This window comes from Notothenia rossii (assembly GCF_949606895.1).
Source record: "Notothenia rossii genome assembly, chromosome: 9".
Taxonomy (NCBI): Eukaryota; Metazoa; Chordata; class Actinopteri; order Perciformes; family Nototheniidae; genus Notothenia; species Notothenia rossii.
In genome coordinates, this window is record NC_136907.1 from 69,389,015 (window position 1) to 69,416,333 (window position 27,319).

General features: G+C 40.8%; 2 protein-coding genes, 2 long non-coding RNA genes and 1 pseudogene across 7 annotated transcripts in view; 2 read left to right on the forward strand and 3 right to left on the reverse strand.

Annotated features, from left to right (window-relative positions):
- myripa (myosin VIIA and Rab interacting protein a) overlaps positions 1 to 2,406 on the reverse strand; it is a 29,037-nt gene extending 26,631 nt beyond the window's left edge. Inside the window, exons 1-2 of one of the 2 annotated variants that reach the window (XM_079649594.1) lie at positions 1,887 to 2,406; positions 526 to 696 (exon numbers count right to left, since the gene is read on the reverse strand). In XM_079649594.1, the coding sequence (XP_079505720.1) occupies positions 526 to 635 (110 nt within the window). In that variant the 5' untranslated portion in view covers positions 636 to 696; positions 1,887 to 2,406. The remainder of the gene's footprint in view (positions 1 to 525; positions 697 to 1,886) is intronic. The other variant, XM_079649595.1, reaches the window with a different exon arrangement.
- Positions 2,358 to 7,772, forward strand: LOC307019010. Of its 2 annotated transcripts, none has more exons than XR_013802555.1 (4): positions 2,358 to 2,493; positions 5,047 to 5,203; positions 5,286 to 5,322; positions 7,487 to 7,772. It is a non-coding gene; the product is annotated as an uncharacterized lncRNA (long non-coding RNA). The 2 variants fall into 2 exon arrangements; XR_013802556.1 differs by having other exon boundaries at positions 2,440 to 2,493; positions 5,012 to 5,203.
- A 3,354-nt stretch (positions 7,773 to 11,126) lies between these two features.
- On the reverse strand, positions 11,127 to 16,768 carry LOC307019011. Its single transcript, XR_013802557.1, has 2 exons — positions 16,630 to 16,768; positions 11,127 to 11,306 (listed from the first exon to the last, which is right to left on the reverse strand). It is a non-coding gene; the product is annotated as an uncharacterized lncRNA (long non-coding RNA).
- On the reverse strand, positions 11,329 to 13,774 carry LOC307019002 (putative nuclease HARBI1; annotated as a pseudogene). Its single transcript has one exon. The product of its transcript is annotated as a putative nuclease HARBI1 (transcript).
- Positions 16,769 to 20,250: 3,482 nt separating the features above from the next.
- LOC307019003 (uncharacterized protein) lies at positions 20,251 to 22,867 on the forward strand. Its single transcript, XM_079649599.1, has 5 exons — positions 20,251 to 20,486; positions 21,360 to 21,506; positions 21,653 to 21,745; positions 21,979 to 22,031; positions 22,226 to 22,867. Exons 1-5 carry the CDS (start codon positions 20,406 to 20,408, stop codon positions 22,281 to 22,283), a joined length of 432 nt encoding a protein of 143 aa, XP_079505725.1. The 5' UTR covers positions 20,251 to 20,405; the 3' UTR covers positions 22,284 to 22,867.
- The last annotated feature ends 4,452 nt before the right edge of the window (positions 22,868 to 27,319 follow it).

The following is a 27,319-nucleotide window of genomic DNA, read 5'->3' on the forward strand; positions in this document are numbered from 1 at the left end:
TGGCAATGTCTCAAGAATTAGCAAAATACACCTTTATTGAACATACAGTAACACAAATACTACAAATCTCCGTAACAAACAATCAAAAAGAGTCGCCACTTATTATTATTTATTTGTGTGGTACCTGGCTGGCGGCACCGCTATTTGTATATAGGGGAAACACTGGTGTTGCATTGTTGGAGGAGTTCGGGTCAGAATCATTTCATTGCTACACTGTAGCTTATGTGCCTATGACAATAAAACCGTTGAATTAGAATTTCTGAAATGGTAGACAGCATAGTAGAGCTGCAAGTAACTATTTTGTTACTCATTTATTGTTTGCTTGGTCAATAAAATGTCAGGAATATAGTAGAAATTGTAGTTTAACAATTCATCGATTATCAAAATTGTTGTCGTTTATCCGTCATTTAATGAATGAGTGGACTAATGGTTGCAGTTGTACTTTATAATGAGTATTTGTGTTATTTGATGTTGGAAATGGAGCCGCTGTGATGCAAGAACATTTGAAGTATTATCGTATCTGACCTGAGGCGCTCCTCCTCCTTCTTGCGCAGCCTCATGTCTCTCTGCACCACCTGCAGCACGTGCTCCGCCTCGTTGTCCGTCAGCCCGGACAGATCCAACTTCTTGCCCATCCTGACAAACCTCCAGCTGTCACTCAAAGCTCGAACCAATCAGAAGGCTTGTTGTTATCATCTGAAAGAGAAGAAAAACACACGTAAATAAACAATAAACAACAGCAATCAGAGCAGAACATGACAGTGAAAAAGGGTAACAGTGCATTGTACATAATCAGTGGAGAAAAGTAACTAAGTTTAAATATGTATTTGAGGCATTTATATTTTAACTGAGTATTTCCATTCCTTCTACTCCACTACATTTGATGTTATATTATGGTTAAAGAGAGGACTTTGTTTAATAGGATTAGATTGGTAAATTTTACAAACTACTTAACCCAGTAAATAGTGAACAATTAGTTTCACATTTACCAGCTGCTAAATTAAAGCACATCAACTAAAATTATAAATTCAGTGAGTAAAATAAAAACATCGTTAGAAAACATCTACAAGTACTACACACAATAAATGAACTGCCTTTGTGAGGCAGCATGGGTACTTTTGTGAAATAATTATATTATAAATGATGTTTTTTGTTTATAAAAAGCTATAAGTATCTGTTAAAGAGACATTGTGTTGAAATATTATTATTATTATTATTATTATTATTATTATTATTATTGTTGTAAAGTGCCCTTCACAGAGTCATAATGCATAACTGGAATACTTCCTGCATGTGTATGACAGTGAATACAAATAAATAAATCAGTTTTTCTAAACATGTTATGCATATATTCAACCTCTTAGTTGATATTATAGAGTTAACCGCAGAACACTAAGCACTTTAAACGCATTTGGAGGTCCAACAATCCACCTACAAGTAAATCAGAGGTATTAACACAGAGCAGGATTTGGTGTTTTCCGCATTAGCATTTCTGAGGAGCAAATCTCTCTCTGATAAAGTGGAACATACTTTTCTCTAAATGTTCTAAAAGAAGCAAACATGGCAGCAGATCAGAGGCTGCAGTGAGTCCATGGATGTGGAAATCAGATATACTGCCAGACTGCCAGAACAAGATAGTACAAGAAACACCGTTTATCTCAGTGTAAATTATAGCGATGATCCATACTTATGGTGCATGTTATGCATCAAATCTCGTGAATTATGTAACTTAGATGTTGAAAAAATAACAGTGTATCAAAATTGGAATAAAAAACACAATTGAAGACAATTTGTATGGAAATATTGTAGTTTGTTGATTGTGATTTTCGAGCAGGATGTTGACAACAAATATATTGAATTAGTAAGAAAAATGAATACAAACTCACCGATCTCGGCGTGTGTTGTCCCCGCTGAGTGAAATTGACCAACGGGGCACCTTCAGTTTACTCCTCTCGTGAATTGTGTGAAGTGTAGCCACAAAACGATTAAAATACAACGTAAAATAGGACGTTTTTAAAGTCCTGTTTTATTTTTCTGTTGCTGTTACTTTTGTTGAGGAGAAGTTTCACAGGTCTGATCCGTGCAGCCTGCCCCAGTTCCTGAAGGGAAACCAGGATAAAGTCTGATCCGGTCCAGTGTTTCTCTGCTGGGAACAAGGAATTAGCCGAAATGGAGGTGATGCAAGGTTGAGAAAAACAAGTCAAGAGTGAAAAGATAAGAGCGGAGTGTTTCATTTTCCTGAGGAGGTTTTTAGGCTACGTTACATTTCGTTGAATTGTTGGGCACATTTTCCCAATCTTTTGACCTGTTTCTTGATTTATAGCGTTCCCTGTATCACATGACTTCCACGAAACATGTGTAACACAAGCAGTGCCACAGGTCGAGTGCTTGAGGATAAAATAAATGCAATTTTTTAAAACAGGATAAATGCTTCAGACCTGCAGACAGTGAGGGTGTCTCGAGGAAGCTCTCTGATTGGCTAATGAGGAGCAGGTGAGTGACAGAGGCGGGAAACACTGAGGGCTACTAGCTGTCAGGTGGAGAATTAAAGTTGAGGTTTGTTATTAAAGGTCCCATGTCATGGCCATTTCTACAGCTCATAATTCCATTGTTGAGGTCTACTAGAATAGATTTATATTGTGCAATTTTTCAAACTCACATTGGTTTCTCATACAGCATCTCTGTATAGTATGTGTATTCACCATGGTATTCACTCTCTGTCCTACATGGCTTGTTGGAGCTCCTGCCCCCCCTCCCGTGAGCCCACTGTGCTCTGATTGGTCAGCTCGCCCACTCTGTTCTGATGAGTCCACCACCGTTACAGCGGAACATCAGTGATTATGTGTTACAATGGCGTTAGCAACCAGAAAATGGCACGGCTCTCTGCTGCAAGGAGCGGACAGTGTGAGCTGGGTTAATTTCCTGCTTGCTGTATGCGTTCTGTGAGACAGCAACATTGCGAATGGACGCGGAAAGGGGGGGTGCTGAAGGGGCTGCAGCACCCCCATCTGCGAGGCTCCACTAGCACCCGCACCCCCAAACACGGCGCAGTTTAGCTGCTGAAAGATTGTGTGTGTGTGTGAGGAGCTCCACGGATTGGTCCATTTGGGTATGGTCACGTCATTGTACCCAGTAAGAAAAAGAAAATCTCCAACGAGGCGTTCTGGGGCAGCATAGACAGGTATTTTCTGTGTTAGAGTTTTACTCGCTACAGGGTGTACTTTGAGGGTTTTTGACTATGCAGACCGTTTACATGCATAAAAACCTTCATAACACACAAGGGGACGGGTAATAACCGGAAAAGCATGACATGGGACCTTTAATGTAAATGCTGTAGGGGGGGGGGGGCATTTACAACATTTTAATGTACTTGTTATTTTATTTGCAATGTTATGTTTCATATATTTTTATTGTATGCTACTTTCTACTCTGTTACACATTGGTGCTACCTACATTTATACAAGGATTGCAATGCAGTTTAATGCTTGTCTCTGACCCTAACATTTTACTTATTTACAGCTTCTGAAGATACATTAATGTCTTGTTTGAATACATACAGTGGGGCTAAAGAGTATTTAGTCAGCCACCAATTATGCAAGTTCTCCCACTTAAAAAGATGAGAGAGGCCTGTAATTTTCATCCTAGGTAATCACATTGTCTGATTTTTAAAGAATTTATTTGCAAATGATGGTGGAAAATAAGTATTTGGTCAATAACAAAAGTTAATCTCAATACTTTGTTATATACGCTTTGTTGGCAATGACAGAGGTCAAACGTTTTCTGTAAGTCTTCACAAGGTGTTCACACACTGTTACTGGTATTTTGGTCCATTCCTCCATGCAGATCTCCTCTAGAGCAGGGATGTTTTGGGGCTGTCGCTGGGCCACACAGACTTTCAACTCCCTCCAAAGATTTTCTATGGGGTTGAGATCTGGAGACTGGCTAGGCCACTCCAGGACCTTGAAATGCTTCTTACGAAGCCACTCCTCCGTTGCCCGGGCGGTGTGTTTGGGATCATTGTCATGCTGAAAGACCCAGCCACGTTTCATCTTCAATGCCCTTGCTGATGGAAGGAGGTTGTCACTCAAAATCTCACGATACATGGCCCCATTCATTCTTTCCTTTACACGGATCAGTCGTCCTGGTCCCTTTGCAGAAAAACAGCCCCAAAGCATGATGTTTCCACCCCCATGTTTCACAGTAGGTATGGTGTTCTTTGGATGCAACTCAGCATTCTTTCTCCTCCAAACACGTCTAGTTGAGTTTTTACCAAAAAGTTCTATCTTTTTTTAATCTTGTTTGTTTGTAGGTGACCAAATACTTATTTTCCGAGGAATTTACCAATTCATTCATTAAAAATCCTACAATGCGATTTCCTGGATTCTTTCCCCCCATTCTGTCTCTCATAGTTGAAGTGTACCTAGGATGAAAATTACAGGCCTCTCTCATCTTTTTAAGCGGGAGAACTTGCACAATTGGAGGCTGACTAAATGCTTTTTTGCCCCACTGTATATTCTTGGTTTTGATCAAACATGGCAAAAGATATTGCCACAGAAAATAATTAGTACAAGGTTTGATCGTTTTTACTGGATTACTAGATAGTAGTAGCACCTCCATTGAGTTTTGTTGACTAGAAAGCAAAGCAAAGAAGGTCTCAGGGACTTTTTTTAATAAACTTTATTCACACTTCTGTGCAATACAGGTCAGTTTAGTAACATATCTCACAGTATTGTCCAACAAATAGGTTATTAAATACCATGAAGTTCATGTGAGTCCACCGTTATGTAATGCTGTTTCTCTGTAAACCTGCTGGCATATTTCCATTGATGTGATCACAAAATGTCTAAGGAGGGACTTCAGAGGAAGGAAAATAATATTTTAGATAAACTTAATTGTGGTTATATTTACCTTGAGGTTAAACAAATCATTTAAAATGGTGCATCTGCGTGTGGACGGGTTAACTTGCATCTGCACACAGTCTCTTTCTCTTTTTCCCTTTCTCCATATAAAGTGTGTTTCACAGCTGAATCAAACTCGTCTCTTCAGTCATGGTCAAAGGTGTGCTGCTGCTGCTGTTGAGTCTGCAGGTTTTCCTGCTCGTCACAACCGTAACTTCTTCTGATGCAGCCCCTGTGAGGACAGAGCCTCAACCTCTTGGTTTTCACCCTGTTGGAAGATGCTAGGAGGATGTGGATTGGCAGGCGTAAGACCAACACAGAGTTTATTCCTATCCCTTTTACCATCAGGTAATTTAATCTAATACGTGTCAATTGTCTCTGTTACAGATCCCTGGACGTGAGACAACCCCTCCTCCTACTCTAGGTAAGACATTTTTCCTCATGTGAACACAAACATTGACATTGGCTGAATAAAAATACATTACACATAACGGAGGGTCAGTAGCAAAGTCCTCTGTGCTGTTCATCAGCTGTGTTTCTAATTGATGATGCATGAATACATACATTTGTAAAAGTAAAATATTTTTTAAATAGAAAAGTTTGTAAGCATATATCATTATATACAGGACTGTCTCAGAAAATTAGAATATTGTGATAAAGTTCTTTATTTTCTGTAATGCAATTAAAAAAACAAAAATGTCATACATTCTGGATTCATTACAAATCAACTGAAATATTGCAAGCCTTTTATTATTTTAATATTGCTGATTATGGCATACAGCTTAAGAAAACTCAAAAATCCTATCTCAAAAAATTAGAATAGTTCCTCAGACCAAGTAAAAAAAAAAGATTTATAACAGCAAAACACAATCAAACATTTGAAAATGTCCATTAATGCACTCAGTACTTGGTTGGGAATCCTTTTGCACGGATTACTGCATCAATGCGGCGTGGCATGGAGGCAATCAGCCTGTGGCATTGCTGAGGTGTTATGGATGCCCAGGATGCTTCAATAGCGGCCTTTAGCTCATTAGCATTGTTGGGTCTGGTGTCTTTCAGCTTCTTCTTCACAATACCCCACATATTCTCTATGGGGTTCAGGTCAGGGGAATTTGCAGGCCAATCGAGGACAGTAATGCCATGGTCAGTACACCAGTTACTGGTGGTTTTGGCACTGTGGGCAGGTGCCAGATCATGCTGGAAAATGAATTCCTCATCTCCATAGAGCTTTTCAGCAGACGGAAGCATGTAGTGCTCTAAAATCTCTTGGTACACAGCTGCATTTACTCTGGGCTTGATGAAACACAGTGGACCAACACCAGCAGCTGACATGGCTCCCCAAACCATCGCTGACTGTGGGAACTTCACACTGGATTTCAAGCAACTTGGATTTTGCTCCTCTCCAGCCTTTCTCCAGACTCTGGCGCCTTGACTTCCAAATGAAATACAAAACTTGCTTTCGTCTGAAAAGAGGACTTTGGACCACTGTGCAACTGTCCAGTGCTTCTTTTCCTTAGCCCAAGTCAGACGCCTCTTCCGTTGTCTTGAGTTCAGAAGTGGCTTGACCATGGGAATACGGCTATTGTAGCCCATTTCCCGGACACGTCTGTGAACAGTGACTTTTGATACCTGGACTCCAGCTTCAGTCCACTGTCTTTGAAGCTCCCCCAAATTCTGGAAGCGACTCTTCTTCACAATGCTGTTAAGGCTGCGGTCATCTCTCTTGGTTGTGCAGCGTTTCCTGCCACATTTCCCCCTTCCAACAGACTTTTTGTGGATGTGCTTTGAAACTGCACTCTGTGAACAGCTTGCTCTTTGAGAAATTTCTTTTTGTGTCTTACCCTCCTGATGGAGGGTGTCAATGACGGTCCTCTGGACAGCAGTCAGATCAGCAGTCTTCCCCATACTTGTGATTTAGTTTACTGAACCAAGCTGAGTGTTTTTCAAGGCTCAGGAAACCCTTGCAGGTGTTTCGAGTTAATTAGACGATTCAAGTGATTCGTTGAACACCCTACTAGTATACTTTTTCATGATATTCTAATATTTAGAGATAGGATATTTGAGTTTTCTTAAGCTGTATGCCATAATCAGCAATATTAAAATAATAAAAGGCTTGCAATATTTCAGTTGATTTGTAATGAATCCAGAATGTATGACATTTTTGTTTTTTTAATTGCATTACAGAAAATAAAGAACTTTATCACAATATTCTAATTTTCTGAGACAGTCCTGTATTTGTTGATTCTGTTTTTGAATTTAAAATTAAATATTTCCTTAACTTTTTTTCCAAAAAGTGATCGTCCAATTGTACACTACTCTGCATCTACGTTGGGTTGTTGTTCTTCTAGCTTTTTGAGCTGGATGTTGTGAAACAGAAACAACATGGCGCTAAAAACCCGAGTTATATTTGATTGCTCAGAGCTTTTGTAATCTATGTCGACCAACGATTCAGATCCGCTCCAAAATGTAATGGGGTCTTTCTTGGCCCATGCTGATCCCTTCAACCAAGTTAAAGAAATCCTGCAGACAAACAAACAACATCTCTTCCTCTCCTTTGTGTGTCTCTCTCTCTCTCTGTCTCTCTCCAGGCCGGAGGAGCCAACATCTAAGGAATGGAGTTTGGAGGCATTATCTAAACCTTTGCTTTAAAGAACATGAATTGTATTGATCATGTACCTGCATCACATACACACTGCTCTGATATTATTTGCTGTTAAATCTAAAAGCACTGTTACTAAAATCGCTGTTGATTTATGTTTATGCTGCATAGAGTCAACAGTGAGTAACAGAGAATCAATGCTGTTCTGAATAAAGTGCTCACATTGTTGTATGTATGTGTTTCACTACAAGTTACATGTCACAATAAAACATTACTGATTAAAAACAATAAAAGCAGAATGTTTTCTTGAACTTACTGTCTTGTGTTAATCAGCTGATGGCAAATCTTTCCCTAAACATGTGGAAAGAAATATATATTTTTGTATTTGGATAACATTTTCATTTCAGGGTTGTACCTGTAGGCTAGAGGGATTGCTACTCAGATAAAGGTTTCATTAACTTCACCATGCTTTCCCTGATACAGGGAATGTCAGGGGAAGGAAGAAGAGATATCAGTCGGATAAACAAAGTCAAACCAGAAGAGATAAATATGTGTTGTGTTTATCATTGAAAGAACAGGACAGAAGATTGAATAACTTTATGCAAACATGTTATATTATATACATTGAAACTACAGGTGATAATAAACAGGTTAAATTGTGCTGCATGTGTCACCACAAGATGGAGTCAGCCAGCCTTTCTATTTCACAGCAGCTCACTTTGTAGCAAATATAAATAAAGTTTGAACTGAAAATACACAGCATTGAATAATTTCTTAGGCCCTCATTATTATGACTTATGGGATTGTATTTATATTTTTGAAATAAGTTCATATATACGTACGTGTTACACTTTGTCCAAAAAGTTGTAGAATTGTGAAGTGTATTTTGTTGTAATCTTATAACGTCCTCTTCTACCCCAAACCACTTCAGAAAGCAAAGATGACTAACCCATTCAATTGTGTAGCAGACCTTTTTTATAAAAACAATTCAAATGATCTACTGGAGCCAAATGGACTAAACTAACTCACAATGATTATCTGGATTCGTTTTGTTCAATATTCTCTGTCCAAAGTGTTTTCAGTTTAATCATTAAAGTTCTCTTCTTCTACTTCCACTCCACTACACTTCAGAGGGAAAATATTTGAAACACATGTAAAGAGACTTTTCCCTCTGAACTGCTCAGAGAAGTCACTGTTCAAGAGGTAAATGTGTCCATTGTTTTTTAATCAAAAAAGCAAAGATTACTACAAACCATTAACTTGTATGATTACTATTCAAGTAAAGGACTGGAACACACCAGACCAAACGTATTAATAATTTAAATGTTCCAATTTGTTTTCCCCTTTCCAACTGGTCCTTACCAACACATCGTCTTTTGAATAATTACTGTTATGACTCATGTTGATTTCAATCATATTCAGATGCTTTATACATATTGTATAGACACTGTTGGCCATAAAGTTGGAACAAAATATTTGTTACCGCTTCTCATGAAATGATTGTGTGTTTGAATAGGAATTAAAGGGGAACGTGTCTGAAAACTAAATGATTCCAACTTTATGGGCAACAGTGTATACCTCCTTATAATGCTGTAGTTTGAGGCAGGAGTAAGTGTGATTGATAAAGAAACAATTGGAAAAGATTAGAATTTAAACCATTTTTTATTTCAGTTCAATGATAATTGTGTGCAACTCGATTTAAGATAGGATACAGCTGCTGACTTCTAGAATTGTGATAAGTACTTTTTTGTTTTTAGACTTCTCTGTTTCAGTGTGCTCTGTATAAATGTTCAGTAGTTCATCTGATTAAAATTGTGATTTTAATATCAAAACAGCTAAGGTTTTTTTTGCAGAAATTTGGGAAGTGTATTTTTACAGAAACCTTAAAACTGAACTAACTGGTTGCTAGGGTTAATTTTGATTTAAACATTTGTTGAATACTAAGGGATTTATTGACTAGGGATAACTGTACTAAGGGTTAACTGCATAACTTTATTAGCTAGGGATAATGTAATTGTAAATTATTGTCACTAAAACGTTTCATTAAGATCTCAGGAGTGATCCAGTTTCAATGTCCTATTGCTGCCCATCAGCTGCAGAGAGTTAACTAATTAAAGCGGCGTGGCCCCACAGACTATCGCTCCTGATATTCTACCGTTTCTCACCCATCTCATCAATACTTCTCTAACTTCTGGTCACTTTCCAAACAGTCTCAAGGGGGCAAGAGTAAACCCTCTCCTAAAGAAACCCACTCTCAACCCGTCTGATGTTATAAACTACAGGCCTGTCTCTCTCCTCACATTCCCGTCTAAAACACTTGAACGCACTGTCTTTAAACAACTCTCCTGTTATCTCCATCAGGACAACCTGCTGGATCCGCACCAGTCTGGTTTCAAGGCAGGTCAATCCACAGAAACTGCTCTCCTTGCTGTCTCTAAGAAACTGCACACTGCCAAAGCAGCATCCCTCTCCTCTGTCATCATCCTTCTGGACCTGTCTGCTGCATTCGACACGGTGAACCATCAGATCCTCCTTCGCACTCTCCAAGAACATGGAGTTTCAGGCTCTGCACTATCCCTCCTCACCTCCTACCTCAAAGACCGCACCTACAGGGTAACTTGGAGAGGGTCGGAGTCCGACCCTTGTCAAATATCTAGAGGGGTCCCTCAGGGCTCTGTCCTCGATCCCCTCCTCTTCTCTCTGTACACAAACTCGCTCGGATCTGTCATTAGCCCGTATGGTTTTTTATACCATTGCTACGCTGATGACACTCAATTTTCTCTTTTCCCCATTCTGGAACCCAGGTTGTCGCACGCATCTCTGCTTGTCTAGCTGACATCTCTCAGTGGATGTCTGCTCATCACCTCAAGCTCAACCTTGACAAGACTGAACTGCTTTTTCTTCCGGGAAAAGATTGTCCCACTCTTGACCTAACAATCAACATCGGCACCTCTGTTGTTTCCCCGACTCAGACTGCAAGGAATCTGGGTGTGACCCTAGATAACAAACTGTCCTTCACTGCAAACATCGCTGCTACAACCCGCTGCTGCAGATACACTCTTTACAACATCAGGAGGATACGTCCCCAGCTGACCCAGAAAGCGACGTAGGTTCTGGTCCAGACTCTCGTCATCTCACGCCTAGACTATTGCAACTCCCTCCTGGCTGGTCTACCTGCATGTGCCATCCGACCTCTGCAGCTCATCCAGAATGCAGCAGTTCGTCTGGTCTTCAACCTTCCAACATTTTCCCACACCACGCCACTCCTCCGCTCACTTCCAGTAATTGCTAGAATCCACTTCAAGACACTGGTACTTGCTTAGAATGGTTCTGGCCCTCCCTATATCCAGGACATGGTTAAACTGTACACCCCAGCACGTGCACTCCGCTCTGCATCAGCCAAATGGCTCGCTGCACCCGCACTGCGAGGGGGACCCAAGTTCCCATCAGCAAAAACACGTTGGTTTGCTACCCTGGCTCCAAAATGGTGGAATGAGCTCCCCATTGACATCAGGACAGCAGAAAGCTTACACATCTTCCGGCGCAGACTGAAAACTCATCTCTTTCGACTACACTTTGTTACAACCCGGCTCTTGGGCTGCAACAAAAAGCTGGGAGGCGAGCGGGTCTGAAAGTAACAATCCTTTTATTTTGTGGACACCCAAAAAGACAGCCGCGACACGAAACTCACACGGGGAGTATGTGAGAGGAATATGAAAGAGAGACGTATCCGGCTGGGCCCTCTTCTTATAGGCTTTTCGACCCAGGTGCAGCTCATCAGGTAATTGCCGGCCCCACAGTACCGGATCCTGTAAACAGAAAGAGAGAGAGACCATGGAATGCCTAGTGGTGCGGAGGGGTCGTCACACTCCCCCCCATAATAAAGAAAGGAGTTCCATTCAGAACGCCGTTAACTACCCAACAGGACCCACCAACAGTAAACATCCCAATTTACCCCACATATTTTCCTTTTCTTTTACTTGACGTTACTTTTATCTGTACCGACCATTTGTAGTTCCTGTACTTTCCTCCTTCCCATCTCATCAACTCCGGCTCCCAACAAGGCACTTTAAGAGCTCAGAGCCCTAGACAAAGTATCGGTCACCACGTTATCCGAACCTTTAATGTAGCGGATGTCCAGACAATAGGCCTGTAGATAAAGCATCCACCGCATCAACCTGCGATTTGGGCAACAAACTGAGTGCAAGAAAGTGATGGGGTTATGGTCTGTGTACACAATCAGAGGAACCCTAGAGCCTACGTACACGTCAAAATGCTGTAATGTCCAGGGCCCAGGAGTTCAGAACTTGTAATCCCCATCTGATCAGATCATATTTTGGATTTTGGGTAGTTCAAAACCAAAAAGCAGGATTAGGATCACTTTGATATCCGATCAGATCAGGAAATCCAATCCAAGCTTTAATCTGGATCAAATCTTCAAAATGGGTAGTTCAAACCAACAACACAGGATTGGGATCAGTTTGATCCCAAAAAACTGGATTATCCTGATCCCAACAGAGAGATTTCCAGTGGATTTCCAGAGCAAAATGTACTGTACAATTTATTTTAAAATATGTTTCAATTAAAATAAGATGGCAAAGTTTGTTAACTGAAATAAAACAATTTTTAGCCTTCATGGGAAATACATTTTTATTTTTCCATTTTTGCTCACGTTTGTGGTGGCCTATTTAGTTTTCAACCAAATGTTGATGACTTAAATGTTTATGCTCATAAAAGTATCACAACAAAGATTGTCAATCACAAATGTAATTTAGATTAAAGAAAAAATATCTTCAACCAAAAAAAGTCCATCATCTGTCATCACCTTTCAAAAGTAATTGCGGACAATAGCATTTCGCATTGCACCACCACTCAGTCTCTCATTTAGAGGGAAATCCATAGGTGGGCCAAGATCATCAGCAGGTGTGAGGGGCTCTGGGGGATCATCAATTTCAGAGAGGGGGACTCTGCGATGGACAGCGATATTGTGTAGCACAATTAGGGTTGCAGGGGGGCGGAAAGTTTCCGGTAAATTTCCGGAAAGTTTCTATGGGAAGTTAAGCTGGGGCATTTTGGAAATATTCGATGCAAAATTAAACAAAAAACATGACATTTCAACAGATTTTTTTTAATTTTAATTTAATTAGTTTTTAAGTAGAACAGAACCAGTTTTAATTATTTTATTGAACAATTATTTGTTTCATTGAAGAACAAAAACAGGAATGTTGAATTAAATATTACTCATCTGTGCATGTGATGGAGGAATGCATAGTGCCTGTAGGGGGTGTGGTCTCAATAGCCACGCAGTAAGCAGTGTGCTATGGCATGGATATTCAAGTGTACTTTAAAGGCATCTGTTTGTTAGTCAAGATTATGCTAAAATATACTTTCCCCAACTATATTCAAGTTCCTTATGAAGAGCCAACCTTCAATTTGGAAAATTCCCAGTTAATTCCCATGGAAAGTTTCCATCTTTGAAAACTCCAGTACTCCATTCAAGCGCTCAATGGCACACCTTGTTCTTCCATGGGTGTAGTTGTAGCGCATCTGTGAGGGAGTGTTGACCGTGTGAAAAGGTCTCATCACCCATGGTAGGAGTGGGTAGGCACTGTCGGCTAATATAACTCCATCCGGCCTGTTGGTTTGAAATTCAATGAACAACCGGCTCTCTCTGAAGATTTGTGCATCGTGGACTGACCCAGGCCATCTCACAACACAGTTGGTGATTGCAAGGTCAGCATCTCCCACAAGTTGCACATTGATGCTGTGCCTCCCGTTCCTGTTGAAATATTCCCACACCCTCTGACGAGCTGCTTGAATATGTATGGGTGCAGTCGATCACCCCAATGGTGTTGGGCATGTCTCCCAGAAGAAAAAATTGCTGCTTCACTTTGGCAATCTGGTCATCATTGGGAAAAGTCACAAAGTGATCCAGCAAGCGAGCCAGTGCATCAGACACAGCTGTCACCACTTTACCCACTGTTGTCCTGTGGACTCCCATGCTGTCAGCTATGACCTGATAGAATGTTCCACATGCGTAAAAGCGCAGGGCAATGAGGACCTGTTCCTCTACAGTCAGAGCATGACTCCGCAAGGTTCTGCACTGCAGTTGTGGCCTGACCAGATCAGCAATGTAGTTGATTTCATCAAGTCCAAATCGAAAATGATTGTACAGTTCTTCTGTTGTGTACTGTTGGAGAGGTTTGGGGTGCTCGGTGTGGACCCTTTGGCGGTAACCTTTCCTTCCAGCATGGAAGATGTGAACAATCCCTGCCATGACTGTGTTCTGACTGTTCTTTCAGTCAGAAGGCCTATCAGTCTCTGAATAATAAGTCATTGCAAATACACACCTGGAATGCATGTCCAGATTGGTTAGGGGCCTGTGATTAATTATGCAATTAATAGCAAGGCCAGACCTATAAAACTAATTGCTGACCTGACCAAACCATTGAGTTGGAAAGATGGACAAAAAGGGGCCTAATTTTACATCTGCTGAGACCCATGCACAGCTGCAGAGTGTAAGGAACAATGACTCAATAGTTGGGAGCTTTAAAAGAGAAGGTGGAGCGACTAAAGTAAAGAGCGGCATATGGATGGAGCTGACAGACAATGTGAATGCCACAGGATACAAGAGGACGGTGGACCAAGTGAGGTTGAGGTGGAAGAATTTGAAGCAGCAAGCTACCAAAGACCATAGCCAGGCTAAAAACCCACAAACAGGTAAAAAAGCATAAAGGGGACAATACACAGATGTGGTACTTGATATCATTGGTGGTCAGCAGTCACAATCTTTATATGGAATACCAAACGTTGTACTGGATGGTGAGCCGCAGGTATGTGTGATTTTATCCTTGTCCTTATAGAACTACAATTATTATCTTGTATAATTGCTATTTTCCTAGCACAATGGCTATATGTCTTATATAGCATCCTACTACAATTTTCCAGGAGCTTGCATGCTTGTGATCATCTTATTAAGGGGTATAAAGTATATTGATAAACTTTCATTTCAGGTCATCAATGCACCTGATGTGACACACACCATTGAAGATGAGACCTGACCCATGTCGATCCAGAAGCTGGACCTTCAGCCAGGCCTGATGACACACTGCAAGAGCCACCTCGAAAGAAAAAATGCAAGCGCACCAGAAAACCGGAGCAGAGGGATGATGCCTACGAGACACTGCTGAGCTGTGAAACGGAGAGGGCAGAGATTCAGATCCGTCTGGCCGAAGAACAAATACAGCTGTGCCGGCTTCAGCAAACTGAAACCTCAAGGATTCAGCTCCTCAAAGTACGCCTGGATGATCCAGCAGCCTTTGAATTAATGTTTTTTTGTTGTTACCCTAGTGGGAGTATTTTTTTAAATTCCATTATGATTTGATGTCCTTTAAGTATTTAAAAATATAATTAAACATTATAGATGTCTCTGCAATGTGGTCTCTTGTCTTACTTGTATTATTTTTACAAGGAGCCACAGGATTCTTATCCGCCTCCAGTAGCAATCTACATTAAAAGGCTGGCCTTTTATATATTATAAAAACGACTTACTAACCTACGTTTGAGCACTCCGATGAAGCGCTCTACAATGTTCCTTGTTTGCGTTTGTTACGCCCCACCAAAATGGCCCTATGGAGCTAACAAAATTCCACCACTGACCCAAATATAACACAAAAGACACCCTTTAAAATCATCGAATCCATAGGATTTATTATAGACAACACATCAAATGTTTCTCCTAGGATGAGAGGCAGAGACACAGCAGTCCCCACACCAGAGGCCTCTCCCTTCTGCTGCTGCACTGGAGCTTTTAAGCACTTCCTTCTCCAGGTGCACCTCGTCTGAACCTCGTTATAGCAATGCAGCACACCTGGGTAGAGGAACCAAAAGGAAAAAGAAACAGGGAATACATACAGCCGTAACACCTCCACCCTTAAAACAATGAATAAATAGAAAAACTAACACCATACTTTTCTATTCATTGAAACGAATTTGGAATTTCAGTGATTTTTATCAAGGCTGTATGCAAGGCAGCGAATACACTTAAGCACACCAGACTTAATATATCAATACGAATGCATTAGATCAGACAACAGTTTAAGGACTGCTGACAAAAAGGTGTCAACCTGGGTCAAATGTGGAACAACAAGATATATTCAAACTCTTAAGACAGGGCCAACTAAGATGCTGCCACACAGAATGAGCAGCAACTACACAAGCAGCCAAATCAAGGAAACAAAATGGCTACCACCATGAGGTGACAAACAAACTACAAAGCCAATTTAAGTTACTGCGTTTACAAACACACAAACCTTAACAGACATGTCCAACACAATGTGGAGTGAAACAGCCACAAACCTAAAGGATCACCACAAGTAGACCAACTACAAAGTTGCTGCCATTCACTAATCGCAACACTATGATCCAACACGAGTCAACTGCCACTATCACAACACAAAAATGGACACCATGTGATCTTACAACCACATGCACAAGTTACTGTGATGGATGCAGGAAACCAACAACAAGCTCACTTGACAAACCGGTATGAGCACACCAACTACTGAACAAGCTCACTTGACGAACCGGTATGAGCACACCAACTACTGAACAAGCTCACTTGATGAACCGGTATGAGCACACTAACTACTGAACAAGCTCACTTGACGAACCGGTATGAGCACACAGAGTGGCCAAACAAAAAGTAGAGTCAAAAGTTGCTGTGCAAAAACTGGGAAAACAAGCAATAGTGAGGCACCCCAACCCTGAGCTGTTGGAGATGGCTAACTAACCTAACTAGTCTTCAGTGGCTTGCCGAGCTCGAGGCGACTTTAAACGCTGAACTCAGTGCATCACCAAAGACCATAGATATAGCCTAAAGCAATACACTGAAGCGTACCCCCACTCAGGATTACCACCAAAAATAAGAAAGGCAAAACAAAAAAGTGGCAAGATCTTCAAACCTGCCCGGTGACTAACTAGTCAGGTTGCTCCACACTGAAATTGCAAGCTGGTGAAACAATTAAATGCCCAGCTAAACAAACAGCAACAACCACAAATTAACTCAAACTAAATCTCTCCACAAAGCAAACAGCCACTAGATACAGACAAATGCTAATAAATTGACCTCACCTCATGGACATTCTATCCCGGACGAGTCCCCATTTGTTACGCCCCACCAAAATGGCCCTATGGAGCTAACAAAATTCCACCACTGAGCCAAATATAACAAAAGATACCTTTTAAAATCATCGAATCCATAGGATTTATTATAGACAACACATCAAATGTTTCTCCTAGGATGAGAGGCAGAGACACAGCAGTCCCCACACCAGAGGCCTCTCCCTTCTGCTGCTGCACTGGAGCTTTTAAGCACTTCCTTCTCCAGGTGCACCTCGTCTGAACCTCGTTACAGCAATGCAGCACACCTGGGTAGAGGAACCAAAGGGAAAAAGAAACAGGGAATACATACAGCCGTAACAGAATGCTTCTCGTTATAGCGGCGGTCCTGATCAGTTCTCTCTGCGATGACAGGTGTCATTAGCCATCGCTTCAGAGGGTATCCACTGTTTCCGAGAAGAAGACCATTCACTCTCCCTGCCTCAAATTCCCGTTGAAGGGCTCTCTCTCTGAGGATGCGAGCATCATGAGTCGACCCAGGCCATCTTGCAACGAGGTCGTCAATGCCCATGTCTGAGTTGCAAACAATTTGAACATTTATTGAATGGTAACCCTTTCTGTTAGCATACAAATACTCATGTTCACAGGGGGCCTGAATTCGAACATGAGTACCGTCGATGCATCCGACAATACCAGGTATACCTGATTTCACTGCTTCTTCTTGTGTTGGAAGGTGAATATAATTCCTAAGGCGACGCTGGAGAGCCAAGGAAACTTTTCTAATAGCCCGACATGCAGTTGTGCAATTAACATTAATCATGTCTCCCACAGTATTTTGAAAGGCCCCGTTCACGTAAAATCTGAGTGCAATCAGCACCTGCAAGGTTGGGGAGAGCTCAGCGTTTCGGTCTGATCCGTGCTGGAGTTGAGGGGAGATCTCCTCGATGAATTCAAAAAGGGCTTGTCTGCCTAAACGAAACCTTTCTATTAGCTCACTGTCCGAATAGATGTCCAGTGGGTTTGTTCGATCATGGATGACTCTCTCTCTCTTCTTAATGCCCTTTCATTGTTAAACCTGTAAACAAGACGCACTGCCATAGTTATTTTCCTTCTTGCCTGTTTTACGTTACTATGGATACTAGTCTGTTTTTCCGATTCACACCTGCTCCATACTAGGCTTAAAAGTTACACCCGGGGCGGAACCGGCGGACCGCATACAGGGCTTAAGTCTAAGTGGTGCACTAGTCATAACATTAATTTGGTCTTAACCTTCGGTTCTACGTCTGACGTAGAGTTACGCCCAGTTTACGCCCAGCTGGTGCACTCCACTCCAGGTGCTAATTACGGCGGGTATTTACGCACTAAATACCTTAAACTCGGCGAAGCGACCAGAAAACCGGCAACTCCACCTGCAGCCTCGGTGTGCTCCCGAGCTAATAGCTCCAACCGCGTTCACACCACACTAACAGCCCCCCCTACGACCTCCAAGGGAGATCGCACTGAAGCCTAACAGGGACAAGACCAACGGTACGTGACTTCCATGAATAATACTCTGTGCACCACACCTACTCGCATTCATAAACAAACAGCTGCCGTCTAACGCCCCGTCCACACACAGGCATGAAAAAAATCTTGAAAAATCTTGATGCTGGGCGTATCTGAAGCTTGGCGATTTTTTTGCAAGCAACGCAACCAACAACCAATCACATGAATCAACCGCCCCCGACATACAAAGCAATAGCAATGTTAAAACGAAGTAAACTGGATATAAAATCCCCAAACAGGCGAAAACCTACCAGTTTCACCCACTGTCTCTCCCACTTCCCTCCATGCCTGGTTCTTCCGGTTTGTATCCCGGTAAATAGTTCTGGTCGTAAAGAACCGGGTGATTTGCTAACGTAATTTCTCGTTTGGAATATGAGGAAATGAACTGCGTTCTGGCTCTCCCAGCTTGCACGCGGTTTGATTGGCTAGCGCTTGTACTGGCGGGATTTGCATAAACGGAATTTGATTGGCTGATGCCAGCTTCGAAAGCATCGGGAGCATCAAAAGTTGAACATTGCTCAACTTTTGATGCTCACGATGCTTGCAAAGCCATGCTCCGCTCCCCACAATGCAGTTTGGCGAAGATTACAAATCTTCTACGTCACCCCATTCAAGTGAATTGAGCTCCTGCGGTCACGTGACTTTTGGTTATCAGCCACCATTTTGGCAGTACGACCGGCGCCAGCGTTTTCCTACCGTGCGAGTATACATCTCATTTTAAGTCAAGTGAAATTCGGCTTTATAGTACAAAATTAGAAAGATTAAATATAAGCGACCCATATAATGCACCCGGTGTGCTTTTCAAGAGCATAACCTCCTGCTCTGAAGACGATGTACCCGACTTGCGCTACGCGGACATCCACAGCTATCTTGTAAGCTTTCCATCAGTGTACTCAGGAGACTCCCTCAGAGCTTACAAAAGCTTGGAGGCTTACAAATGGTGTCAGTCCGGCTTCGTAAACAACATTCAACTGTGGAGTCTTACATCCAAAAACTTCGGCATCATCACTGCAAGGGTAAGTATTAAATTATTCCAGTTTGATAGGCAGTGTCACGTTAGCATTGTTTGTTTATTAGCTTGTCTAGCTACGGCAGTGTCACGTTAGCATGTTTGTTTATTAGCTTGGATAGCTACTGCAGTGCGTCTGAAACTAGTTTGTATTTTTGAACGTACTCAACCAAAGTGGCTGGCGTTTTCAACCTTTATTTATCTATTTTTGAATTTCATATATAGGTTAATCACTCCCAAAGGCTTAATGAAAGTCAACTAAAGCCATGGGTGGTGGTCAGGAACGACGGTGTTGTGCTGGGAGCCCACTGCAACTGCACAGCGGGACTCGGGGAGAGCTGCTCTCCCCGAGTCCCGAGGAATATTTTCAACACGGGTTTGTTTACCACTAGCTTGCTACAAGCTAACTGGCTAGGCTGCACCAGAGCCACACTTGTTGAGTTAAAAAGGGACATCACAGAGTCCGTTAGCTATAATAACTGGGTGCTAGATTCTACTTCGGTAAAAATTAAACTGACCAGAAACTTTTTGTAGCATTGTACTGTATTCCTTCACCCACCTGATATGAAGTGATCACTGCATAAGCGAAAGCAAACGGCCGGGGGGTCCCATCTTTCAGTCTTGTTCAGACGGCTCCTGGCTCTTTTAATCGCTGCGATCCACTTTTCCCTCCTCTCCGCGTCTTTTGGAATGCGATAATAAGATACACCTTTCTTCTTCCCACGCCTATTTGTGCAACCTGGTGCACAGCAGTTATCCACCATCCTCGACAGTCTGCCAGTGCCTGCCAATGAATTTACTGACGCGATTACTGCCAAAATGGCTGCCCCCTTCGTTTCTCGTCACGTGACCAGCATATGTGACATCATCCGCAGGAGCTCTATGGGCGAAGCTTTGAAAGATTTGTTCATGCCTGTGTGTGGACGGGCCGTAAGTCACACTGCCACACTTACCCTCGTCAAGACCACTCCCAAACAAACAGCTGTGCGCTCCATCACACTCCACTGCCGTAACCTGCTACAGCTGTGTGTTAATTCCCCTCCGTTCACAAAACAACAGACTCCATTTTCAAAACTAACCTCCGAAACGACCAGGTGCCAGGTTCAACCACGAGCCCCCATATGTTACAACCCGGCTCTTGGGCTGCAACAGAAAGCTGCGAGACGGGGGTCTGAAAGTAACAATCCTTTTATTTTGTGGACACCCAAAAAGACAGCCGCGACACGAAGCTCACATGGGGAGTATGAGAGAGAGAGAGACGTATCCGGCTGGGCCCTCTTCTTATAGGCTTTTCGACCCAGGTGCAGCTCATCAGGTAATTGCCGGCCCCACAGAACCGGATCCTATAAACAGAAAGAGAGAGAGACCATGGAACGCCTAGTGGTGTGGAGGGGTCGTCACAACTTCGAGCAATAATATGAAGGGAAAAAAACCCGCACTTGCATAAGGACTGGCTTATCTAAAGCCTGTTGAGTATCACTTGAAATGGTTTGGCTCTATGAAACCTAATGTACTTATATGATTCTGTTTTCTTCAAGTTTGTATCTTCTTGGTCGAAGGCACTTATTGTAAGTCGCTTTGGATAAAAGCGTCAGCTAAATGCAATGTAATGTAATGTAATGTAATGATAAAGGTTTACTTCTGCTCCACAACATAAATATTATTGCACTATTTGAAATACATTTAAAGAAACGTTTCCCTCTGAACTTCTCAGAGGTAAATATATTCATTATTTTTGTGGGAAAAGAGCAATTAGAAGTCCAAACATGTACTCTTCTTTCCTGCCCTCTTAACCATCTCCCAACAGGGAACAAACTTGGAAATAACGTCCTGGAAAATTACAGACTCTTTGCAACCCTTGTCATCATCGACACCTAATCCATCATGAGTACCTTTACATGCAATCATCTCATGACTAATCTTAATTTATATCATAATGATGCAGTAGGGAATTTGTTCAATACATTTATTTTATCTAAGCATGTAAATGTGTTTCCTGGTATGGGCAGGGATGTCTAGAGATTATAACAACAAAGCAGAGATTATTAGAGTCAATGCTGTGATGAAACTGGATTTGTGAAATAATTTCAAAAACGTGCCACAGCATGCAACCTCTAAGTTCCCTCTTCATTGTTCACATGGGTGTGATTGGTTAGCAGTGACTATATAAACCCTGTTTGTTTCACAGCATAATCAAACTCTTCATTTAATCATCATGGACAAAGGTGCACTGCTGATGCTCCTGTGTCTGCAGGCTTTCCTGCTCATCACCACCGTACCTTCCTCTGAAGCAGCCGCTCTGATGAGAGAGGATCTGACTCCACCTGATCGTCGGGTAAGAGCATCCAGGAGCTGCGATATCTCTGTGTTTCTGACAGGACTCTTCTGCTCTAAATGACACTGCACAGATTTAGAGCAGGGACTTTTTTTAACTATACAACAAATGATTTCTCACTTGATGACTTCATGATTTTCTCGCAGGTGGATTTGACTGCACTTGACAGATTGAAGGTTAGAACACTGAGAAGACGATGGTCCGGCTGCCGGGGGAGGTCAGGTGCATGTTCAGCCAGGGTAAAACAGAAGATTTTAGATTTTTTATATATATATTTACACTATCATCTGCGATTTATTAAAACATGTTGAACTTCATTGTGCTTATTCCCCCCTTCCCAAGCTCTAACTTCTTGTCCTCTTGTTCTGCTTTAAAATGTTCAAATGTTATTGAACATCTTAATCACAAAGGATTTTCCATAAATCGCAGCGATGATATAACTTAATTATTATTTGTGTTTGTTCCGTTACAGAGAAAACCCACCACTTCTTCCCCTCCAATGCTGGTCACTTTGGGCAAACAGACGTAAATGTGCTTCATATTTTGAGGATAAATACAAAGCATTTATTTATTTGTATTTCCAATAGTTTGCAATAAAGTCAAATAAAAAAAGAGATTGTGTAGGTAAACGATTGATTTCAAATTCTGGTGATGTAATATTTCTACAATGATCATACTAATGTGTTTTCTTGCTCTACACTTTTCTCCTTTTATCTCAGCATCAGTCATAAGAAGAAGGTGGACCTGGCCAGTCTCCAGCAATGCAGACGGACATGAACTCCTGCAGCTTCTCTACAGCTGTTCTGTTTTTGCTTAACCATTAGCATTTTTGGACACAATAATCAATCATTGCATTAGCTTAGCATTGTGAATACCAAATCTTTATACTCAATGCTAATGCTGTAGCTGCCAAGGCTAAATGTAGGGTCAATCCTAAATGCTACAATGCTACATCTCTTTTAATATTCAGTTTATTCATTTACGAAAACTGTTAGATTTAAGTATTTCATTTTCATTATTTTGTGCCTGGCCTCTAGACATATTATTATTTTCATTTTATTTGTAATCATATTTAAGGATCATTGTAGGAGGGAGCCTATAACTTAAAATGTTCATTGCCAATTACCTTTTCTTTGTAACTGTTGCTAATATGATTATTAAAGAACCTTAAGGTGAACTTTATGTGTTTGTTTTTGTATCAGTGTGGCGTTCAGCTGGCTCAGTAAATACTGAACATTTCTGTATAGTCTAATTATAAAATCAGAGCATCTGCTCTCTGTGTTGAAGGGTCACACACTACACATATTTTAAACTGTATTAAAAAAATCATCAATGCAAAACTGTTCAACTGGACTTTGTAAAGTTCAGCAAAGTTTAGCCGCCATAACTTCATGCTCTCACTAAACGTTTTCAGATGTGATGGAAGGAACCTTTACTTCTTCTGATGCAGGCCCTGTGGTGACAGAGCATCCTCCTCCTCCTCCTCCTCCTCCTCCTCCTCATCCTCCTCCTCCTCCTCCTCCTAGTCCGGTAAGAAGATCCTTTAAAAAGCTTTCAAATGTCCCGGGTTAAATCAGTGCTCTCTCACAGATCAGGTTAAAATATCAAACATATTGTTGCAAAGAAAAGTCTACAAAATGCTTTCCTATTCCAGCGGTAAATTATGTAAGTATATTTTGAATCCAATCAGATACATTTTTGCTGACAAATATACATTTGGATTTCAAAGCATTGTATTGCTTTGTTCAATATAATCACTTTTAAGACAAGCCAGATACTTAAGTGAAGAACCTTTTCCTCATTATGTTAATTGAACGTCAAACTCGTCCAGCATTATGTTTACTCATGAGTATAAAGTATGTACTGTTGCAAAAATGTTTTGAATAAACATGATTTATGAGGGTTTTGTGACAATAATTAATGTTATTGCTAATGGATTAAACATCAGTTTAGATCAACAGCTGGATCAGTCATTATATTATTATCATTTTAAAAACATACTTATTATATTGTATAGCTGAATACCCATCTTCCCTGGTTTAGCCTAAACTAGTGTTGAAGTAAAAATACTCTATAGATAAATATTTACAGTCGTTTTTACATCATCACCATTTTCATCATGGACACTTTTACTCAGGAGTTACCATTTTCCTGAAATAATTGATCGTTTTTACTCAATAAAGAAATACTATCACTAGTTTGAGTCCCTCTTAAACAAAATGTGTGACCTCTCATTACTTCATTCCTTCTAATTCTTCTAGTCTAGTTTGAGTCCCTCTTAAAGGATGACAGATGTGGATCAGGGGTGAGACAAACACAGAGTTTATTCCTTTCCATATTAAAAATAGAAAAAGCACTGTTACTAAAATCCCTGTTGATTTATGTTTATGCTGCATATAATCCACGTTGAGGAACAGAGAATCAATAGTGTTCTGAATAAAGTGCTCACATTGTTGTATGTATGTGTTTCACTGCAAGTTGTATACATGTCACAATAAAACATTACTGATTAAAAACAATAAAAGCAGAATGTTTTCTTTAACGTACTGTCTTGTGTTAATCAGCTGATGGCAAATTTTTCCCTAAACAGGTGGAAAGAAATATATATTTTTGTATTTGGGTAACATTTTCATTTCAGGATTGTACCTGTGGGCTAGAGGGATTGCTACTCAGATACAGGTTTCATTAACTTCACCATGCTTTCCCTGATAAACAGGACATGTCAGGGGAAGGAAGAAGAGATATCAGTCGGATAAACAAAGTCAAACCAGAAGAGATACATATGTGTTGTGTTTATCATTGAAAGAACAGGACAGAAGATTGAATAACTTTATCCAAACATGTTATATTATATACATTGGAACTACAGGTGATAATAAACAGGTTAAATTGTGCTGCATGTGTCACCACAAGATGGAGTCAGCCAGCCTTTCTATTTCACAGCAGCTCACTTTGTAGCAAATATAAATAAAGTTTGAACTGAAAATACACAGCATTGAATAATTTCTTAGGCCCTCATTATTATGACTTATGGGATTGTATTTATATTTTTGAAATAAGTTCATATATACGTACGTGTTACACTTTGTCCAAAAAGTTGTAGAATTGTGAAGTGTATTTTGTTGTAATCTTATAACGTCCTCTTCTACCCCAAACCACTTCAGAAAGCAAAGATGACTAACCCATTCAATTGTGTAGCAGACCTTTTTTATAAAAACAATTCAAATGATCTACTGGAGCCAAATGGACTAAACTAACTCACAATGATTATCTGGATTCGTTTTGTTCAATATTCTCTGTCCAAAGTGTTTTCAGTTTAATCATTAAAGTTCTCTTCTTCTACTTCCACTCCACTACACTTCAGAGGGAAAATATTTGAAACACATGTAAAGAGACTTTTCCCCTCTGAACTGCTCAGAGACGTCACTGTTCAAGAGGTAAATGTGTCCATTGTTTTTTAATCAAAAAAGCAAAGATTACTACAAACCATTAACTTGTATGATTACTATTCAAGTAAAGGACTGGAACACACCAGACCAAACTTATTAATAATTTAAATGTTCCAATTTGTTTTCCCCTTTACAACTGGTCCTTACCAACACATCGTCTTTTGAATAATTACTGTTATGACTCATGTTGATTTCAATCATATTCAGATGCTTTATACATATTGTATAGACACTGTTGGCCATAAAGTTGGAACAAAATATTTGTTACCACTTCTCATGAAATTATTGTGTGTTTGAATAGGAATTAAAGGGGAATGTGTCTGAAAACTAAATGATTCCAACTTTATGGGCAACAGTGTATACCTCCTTATAATGCTGTAGTTTGAGGCAGGAGTAAGTGTGATTGATAAAGAAACAATTGGAAAAGACTAGAATTTAAACCATTTTTTATTTCAGTTCAATGATAATTGTGTGCAACTCGATTTAAGATAGGATACAGCTGCTGACTTCTAGAACTGTGATAAGTACCTTTTTGTTTTTAGACTTCTCTGTTTCAGTGTGCTCTGTATAAATGTTCAGTAGTTCATCTGATTAAAATTGTGATTTTAATATCAAAACAGCTAAAGTATTTTCAGGCAGAAACTTGGGAAGTGTATTTTTACAGAAACCTTAAAACTGAACTAACTGGTTGCTAGGGTTAATTTTGATTTAAACATTTGTAGAATACTAAGGGCTTTATTGACTAGGGGTAACTGTATTAAGGGTTAACTTCATAACTTTATTAGCTAGGGTTAATGTAATTGTAAACTATTGTCACTAAAAAGTTTCATCAAGATCTCAGGAGTGATCCAGTTTCAATGTCCTATTGCTGCCCATCAGCTGCAGAGAGTTAACTAATTAAAGCGGCGTGGCCCCACAGACTATCGCTCCTGATATTCTACCATTTCTCACCCATCTCATCAATACTTCTCTAACTTCTGGTCACTTTCCAAACAGTCTCAAGGAGGCAAGAGTAAACCCTCTCCTAAAGAAACCCACTCTCAACCCGTCTGATGTTATAAACTACAGGCCTGTCTCTCTCCTCCCATTCCTGTCTAAAACACTTGAACGCACTGTCTTTAAACAACTCTCCTGTTATCTCCATCAGGACAACCTGCTGGATCCGCACCAGTCTGGTTTCAAGGCAGGTCAATCCACAGAAACTGCTCTCCTTGCTGTCTCTAAGAAACTGTACATTGCTAAAGCAGCCTCCCTCTCCTCTGTCATCATCCTTTTGGACCTGTCTGCTGCATTCGACACGGTGAACCATCAGATCCTCCTTCGCACTCTCCAAGAACTTGGAGTTTCAGGCTCTGCACGTTCCCTCCTCACCAGGGGTGGTTCTAGGGGGGACCAGGGGGGCCAGTACCCCCCTAACACTGACTTTGGACCCCCCTTTGTGGACCCCTAAAAATAAAAATGATTAAAAGTTTATGATTAAACGATTTCTTAGCTGACGGAATAGGCGGAAGTAACAATATTTGTCATTCTAGTCGGACCCATTAGAGCAGGGGTCTCCAACACGTCGATCACGAGCTAACGGTATCTCGCAAGCCCTCAATAGCCCCCACTCTACAAATATGTTTTTTTTTTTTTTTTTTTTAACGCAAGCCGACATCGCCACGGAGGAGCACGCAGCCTTTGTGAGCAAGCGAGACAGAGAGAGCTAGAGAGAGTACACCTTTATCTATTTAATGTGTTGTAAAAAATAAAGAAATCATTCCAATGTGTACTATAGGACAGTAAAAAAAAAAAACAGTTTGAAAGGGGAGTGATTAGTAAAATATGCATAAATAAAAAGAAAGAATGCTAACTACAGGTAACACAAGATAAGAATAAACTAGTGTAAATGATTTGTTATTGGTTGTGATTAGTGCTGCGTACCGGTACGCCGAACCGGTACTGGACTTGTAAAAAGTTTCGGTTCAAGTCCGGTTAAAACCGGAACGTCGGGAACCGGTACTTACGTATATTCTCCTTTTTGTTCTAAACCATCTAAAACCTTCCATAGATCGAGAAATTTGCGCTGAGAAAAGACGAAAAACATTGTTTTGGCTTCTGATATGGCGGCCATTACTGAACTCACGAAGTCTCGCAAAATATCGCAACTGCTCGCGAGATCTGTGTGACGTCAAGGGAAGCTGGCTTAGACATAGTGGACACTGACAGCGTGGGATGCTGGTTGCCATATATGGTAGTGTAGCTAAGCTAACTCCTTTGTATGTATGGTGATATAGTGTCTGCCGAAAGAGCAACACTTCACCCAGACAATGTCAATATGCTGTTGTTCTTGAACAAGAACACATAGACTTGTACTCTTGCATA